Source organism: Dendrobates tinctorius, unplaced genomic scaffold (genome assembly GCF_039654945.1).
Source record: "Dendrobates tinctorius isolate UK_male_01 unplaced genomic scaffold, ASM3965494v1 ptg000464l, whole genome shotgun sequence".
Lineage (NCBI taxonomy): Eukaryota > Metazoa > Chordata > Amphibia > Anura > Dendrobatidae > Dendrobates > Dendrobates tinctorius.
This window is the reverse complement of record NW_027362126.1, coordinates 2,521,728-2,527,727: the sequence shown is the minus strand read 5'-3', so window position 1 is coordinate 2,527,727 and position 6,000 is coordinate 2,521,728. Positions and strand designations below refer to the sequence as shown.

Here is a 6,000-nt window from a genome sequence, read left to right as displayed (position 1 = left end):
GGGCTGTGAAGATCATCCTGTATAGGAGGCTGTAGAGGACATAATACTGGGGGCTGTGAAGATCATCCTGTATAGGAGGCTGTAGAGGACATAATACTGGGGGCTGTGAAGATCATCCTGTATAGGAGGCTGTAGAGGACATAATACTGGGGGCTGTGAAGATCATCCTGTATAGGAGGCTGTAGAGGACATAATACTGGGGGCTGTGAAGATCATCCTGTATAGGAGGCTGTAGAGGACATAATACTGGGGGCTGTGAAGATCATCCTGTATAGGAGGCTGTAGAGGACATAATACTGGGGGCTGTGAAGATCATCCTGTATAGGAGGCTGTAGAGGACATAATACTGGGGGCTGTGAAGATCATCCTGTATAGGAGGCTGTAGAGGACATAATACTGGAGGCTGTGAAGATCATCCTGTATAGGAGGCTGTAGAGGACATAATACTGGGGGCTGTGAAGATCATCCTGTATAGGAGGCTGTATGGGACATACTGAGGTACTTCCCTGACTATCAATTTAGTATCTCAAAAGTAATAAAGTTACCCTCACCCTGTGTTGTCGGAGTAGTGTTTCGCCCACGTGACAGAGAGAGGGCGTTCGGTGGGACGATCCCTGGTCCGCGAGTTTTCGCCTAGAGGACGGGAGCTCCCACCAACTTCCCCCCCGTGTCTCCATACCAACCAATGACAGATGTGGCCGCTGTCCGCAGGTCGGTGTTACCTGGTTACACAGGACGTCCTGAGCCTGATCTTCATACTGAGCAACAGCGATGAACAGACGCTTTCTGAAAGACAAAACTGTGGTTTAGTGTTAGATATAGTGGCGGCCATATAGGTAATTGCTCCCTCCCCCCGGAGTGGCGGCCATATAGGTAACGACTCCCTCCCCCCGGAGTGGTGGCCATATAGGTAATTGCTCCCCCGCACCCCGGAGTGGCGGCCATATAGGTAATTGCTCCCTCCCCCCGGAGTGGTGGCCATATAGGTAATCGCTCCCCCGCACCCCGGAGTGGTGGCCATATAGGTAATCGCTCCCCCGCACCCCGGAGTGGTGGCCATATAGGTAATCTTTCCCCCGCTCCCCGGAGTGGTGGCCATATAGGTAACTGTTCTCCCGCACCCCGGAGTGGCGGCCATATATGTAACTGCTCCCCACCTGGAGTGGCGGCCATATGGGTTATTGCTCCCCCGCACCCCGGAGCGGCAGCCATATAGGTAACTGCTTCCCCCCGAAGTGGCGGCCATATAGGTAATTGCTCCCCCGCACCCTGGAGTGGCGGACAAATAGGTAATCGCTCCCCCGTAGCCCCGGAGTGGCGGCCATATAGGTAATCACTCACCCGCACCCCGGAGTGGTGGCCATATAGGTAATCGCTCCCCCGCACCCCGGAGTGGTGGCCATATAGGTAATCGCTCCCCCGCACCCCGGAGTGGTGGCCATATAGGTAATCTTTCCCCCGCTCCCCGGAGTGGTGGCCATATAGGTAATCACTCCCCCCCGGAGTGGTGGCCATATAGGTAATCGCTCCCCCGCACCCCGGAGTGGTGGCCATATAGGTAATCTTTCCCCCGCTCCCTGGAGTGGTGGCCATATAGGTAATCTTTCCCCCGCTCCCCGTAGTGGTGGCCATGCTAGTTACTACCAAGCTTTCTCGGCCACTGGCAGAACCTAGTAGTGGCTGGACACAGCCAGGACAGGGGAAGCGGCTCTCTCACCTCAGCTGGTCCCAGTACTGAGTGTGCTCCAGGCGATCTCCCAGACTCAGCTCCATCTGATCGTCCTCCATCTGTAAGAGTCAAGCTATGAGCCTTGTGTCACAGCTGGCGGTGGTTACAGTGTGTCAGTCTCTGCTGAGCTGCTTTTTTATGTAGCATTCTGGAGTACGTCCTTCACGACACATTGTGACAAACCCTCAGCTGCGAGAGATCTAATGTCAGGAACAGTAAGCAGAGACGTACCGTGCGGGCCAGCGGGAACCGGGGGTCTCCTCGTACCATGTGGAGCCGGACACTGCGCTTCCTCTGGAGAGCGGCATGACTGCGCAGACTGTGACCGCTGCAACGTAGAGCAGAGCTGAGATACGGCGGCGATGCAGGGCTGAGATACGGCGGCAACGCAGAGCTGAGATACGGCAGCAACGAAGAGCAGAGCTGAGATACGGCAGCAACGAAGAGCAGAGCTGAGATACGGCGTCGACGCAGAGCAGAGCTGAGATACGGCGGCGACGCAGAGCCGAGATACGGCGGCGACGCAGAGCCGAGATACGGCGGCAACGCAGAGCCGAGATACGGCGGCAACGCAGAGCTGAGATACGGCGGCAACGCAGAGCCGAGCTAAGATACGGCGGCGACGCAGAGCCGAGATGCGGCTGCAACGCAGAGCAGAGCTGAGATACGGCGGCGACGCAGAGCCGAGATACGGCGGCGACGCAGAGCCGTGATGCGGCTGCAACGCAGAGCAGAGCTGAGATACGGCTGTAACGCAGAGCTAAGATATGGCTACAATGCAGGGCTGAGATATGGTGGCAATGCACAGCAGAGGTGCAATACGGCGGCAACATAGAACATAGCTGAGATACGGCCGCAATGAGGAGCAGAGCCGACATTCGGTGGCAACACAGCTGAGATACGGCTGTAACGCAGAGCTAAGATATGGCTACAATGCAGGGCTGAGATATGGTGGCAATGCACAGCAGAGGTGCAATACGGCGGCAACATAGAACATAGCTGAGATACGGCCGCAATGAGGAGCAGAGCCGACATTCGGTGGCAACACAGCTGAGATACGGCTGCAACGCAGAGCTGAGCTAATAATAATAATAATAACAACAGTTTTATTTCTATAGCGCCAATATATTACACAGCTGACATACGGTGGCAACGCAGAGCTGAGATACGGCTGAAGAGCAGAGCTGAGATACAGTTGCAATATAGAGCAGAGCTGAGATACAGCTGAAGAGCAGAGCTGAGATATGGCTGCAATGTAGAGTAGAGCTGAGATACAGTTGCAATATAGAGCAGAGCTGAGATACAGCTGAAGAGCAGAGCTGAGATACAGTTGCAATATAGAGCAGAGCTGAGATACAGCTGAAGAGTAGAGCTGAGATATGGCTGCAATGTAGAGCAGAGCTGAGATACAGTTGCAATATAGAGCAGAGCTGAGATACAGCTGAAGAGCAGAGCTGAGATACAGTTGCAATATAGAGCAGAGCTGAGATACAGCTGAAGAGTAGAGCTGAGATATGGCTGCAATGTAGAGTAGAGCTGAGACACGGCCGCAACACAGAGCAGAACTGAGCTACTGCTGCAAAGCAGAGCTGCCCATTGACCGTGTAGTATCTACACCTCCGATCCCAGCACACGGTGTATATATATATACACTCCGGTACAGTCACACACTTGGCTGAAGATTGATGGACGGGGCCGCTGCTCTCACGTTATTGGTGGCTGCCAGTGACAGTATAGTATATACACCTCAGATCCCAGCACACGGGTATATATATATATATACTCCGGTACAGTCACCACCGAGCTCCACAATCAGAGAGAATCCAGCTGCCACCGATCGTTTAGTACAGGCCGATACTGGTAACGTGGGGCCTCGCGAGGCTTCAGGGTGCGGTTTATAGAGTAAGAGGAATGAAGCTGTTACATTTTCTATCATTAATCCCACAATTCGGCCGCAATGATAAATACACAAGAGATGTTAGAGGGGACGAGATAACACAGTGTGTACAGGCGCATAAATAACCGGGAGAAGCACAAGAAACGTACCAGACCTGATGTCACAGGAATGGCGCAGATCTGCCGGAGGGGGCCCATCACAGGAGGGGGGCTGCATCACAGGAGCGGGGGCCACATCACAGGAAGGGTCACATATCAGGAGGGGCCGTGCCACACGAAGGAGCCGCATCACAGGAAAGGGTCGCATCATGGGAGGGGGCCTCATCATAGGCCTGCTCCTATTAGCCAAATGTACCTTTCAGGCTATCCCCCCCAGTGCCCTCACTTGTCTTCCCTTCTTTTCAGGTCCATGCTGTCAGACTCTACAGCCCCTTCTCCATGAGAGTGGCGGTGGTGTATCGCCTCCTCCTGTCAGCTCGCTGATCACTTTGCCATCTGGCTTTTACACTTTCTCTCCTGTTTCATCCCCACCCTCATCATGGGAGACTTCAACATCCCCATTGGTTTTCCCCTCTCCCCATCTGCCACTTACCTTTTATCTGTAACCTCCTCTGTTATGAGCTCATTTTCTGCTCCACCAGCTGGGAGTTCTCCTCCGTTCTCCCTCTGGTGGTCAATCAATAGTATAACATGGCACAGCTGTGTCGGTGCACAAAAGAAGGTTCCCACACCAGTATAGAATATATACAAAAATACTGTCCAATGCTTCTGATAACAAAATTAACCCTGAAGTCACTAGACTTCTCCCACTATATCAGCACTCTGGAATATTCTGAGACAGAGCAAAAAAGAGACCAATCTAATAAAGGACAAAAAGACAAATACAGATAAATAAGAGTGGAAGTTCAGCACAGCCCAGCCGGGCTGGCTGACCACACAAAAAACTGAGTTGATCAACAAGAGCAAGTGTGAACATTAGCAAAAAACAAACTTAACTTGAGATGACTGGAGCAGAGCTGAGTCCAAGACCTGAAAAACAGACTGAATCACCAGCAACAGGATAGGATGTCGGCTGTCTTATATCCAGTCTGATACTCCAGAGATCCAATCACTATCCTCCTCGTGAGGTGGCAGACCATTACCAATTAAACTAACCTCACTACCTCCTGTCACCACCAGAGGGAGTAATCAAAACATTTTTGGCACCCAACTCGTTGCAAAGATGAAGAATTTTTATTTGCAGTCACAAATATAGACGTTTCGGCTGTATCAACTATCCTTCATCAGTAAACTGCAAAGTCGGCCAAAGTATATACAATATACAATCAGATACTACAGATAATCAATCCATGAAGATATCACTAACAGAAGAAACGAGTATTGGTCTGTGCACAAGTGGTAGGGAGGACGGAACAAGGTATATAGGGAATGTGGCTCATGGAAGGAAAAGAAACAGAAACACACATAAAAGTAAAGACATCAAACCTACCAAGACCGCTCCTATCCCTATAATTGTCTGGACATCTATGGTGAGACAAGACTTAAATCAATAAAATGATCCTGTTAGGAAGTAATCAATGTTGTCTGTAACTGTAGAATATATCTATATACTCACTATACTGTATGACCAATAGTAAATCAGGTGCTATTGGAGGTGATACCATCCACCATGTAAGAACTGGTATATAAACCTGGACCAAAAATCTATATATGTGTCTGTGAGCAAACACTACAGTAGTGTGGGAATATGACAATGTATGACGATACTGGAACTGAGCTGTAGATTTCAGTGAGAAGGGGTAGTAGAGAAATATTCCTTGTCCCAAAGGGGATTACTTGTGGGATCTAACATAAAGGAGAGTGCAGTCAGTGATAATGATAGGCTCTGGGGCTCCCGATCCTGGTGATCAGGTATATCCTAATCAGCTTGTACTCACTGATAAATCCTGTGACTCATAGAAAACCCCAATTTCGAGCTGTAAGAACAGCAGCTGGCTGTAGTTTCAAATGTCTGTAGGGACAGTGAGGGGTTAAAACTGATAGAGCACTCATGGAACTCTTACAGACTAATGAAGCCAGCCTGCTTACCATTGGTGGGTGGCAGCAGGACCTGTGTGAGCGCGGCATCCACCGCTGGGGTGGCAGGTGACTCCGACTAGAATCACTGATTCAGTAGGGAGTAGGCGGCACTACTGCTGGAGTGACAGCGCCCCAGGAAGAGACGTCATGGCTGCTTCACTAGCTTGTGGGGAGGAGATTGTTGTGCTGAGTAACCAGGAAGAGTCATAGCGAAAACAATGTCACTATGAAAGCCTGTTAGGCCGAGGAGAACGAAAGCCTTACTATCTGGTGCTTATAGCAGAAGTAGCGCTGGA

General features: G+C 50.9%; 1 protein-coding gene across 1 annotated transcript in view; it reads right to left on the bottom strand.

The window, feature by feature from the left end:
* Positions 1 to 1,540: 1,540 nt before the first annotated feature.
* Positions 1,541 to 6,000, bottom strand: part of LOC141077868 (uncharacterized) — a 254,898-nt gene continuing 250,438 nt past the window's right edge. The window contains exons 7-8 of the mRNA XM_073564594.1: positions 1,961 to 2,057; positions 1,541 to 1,788 (exon numbers count right to left, since the gene is read on the bottom strand). Of these exons, the coding sequence (XP_073420695.1) occupies positions 1,714 to 1,788; positions 1,961 to 2,057 (172 nt within the window). The 3' untranslated portion in view covers positions 1,541 to 1,713. The remainder of the gene's footprint in view (positions 1,789 to 1,960; positions 2,058 to 6,000) is intronic.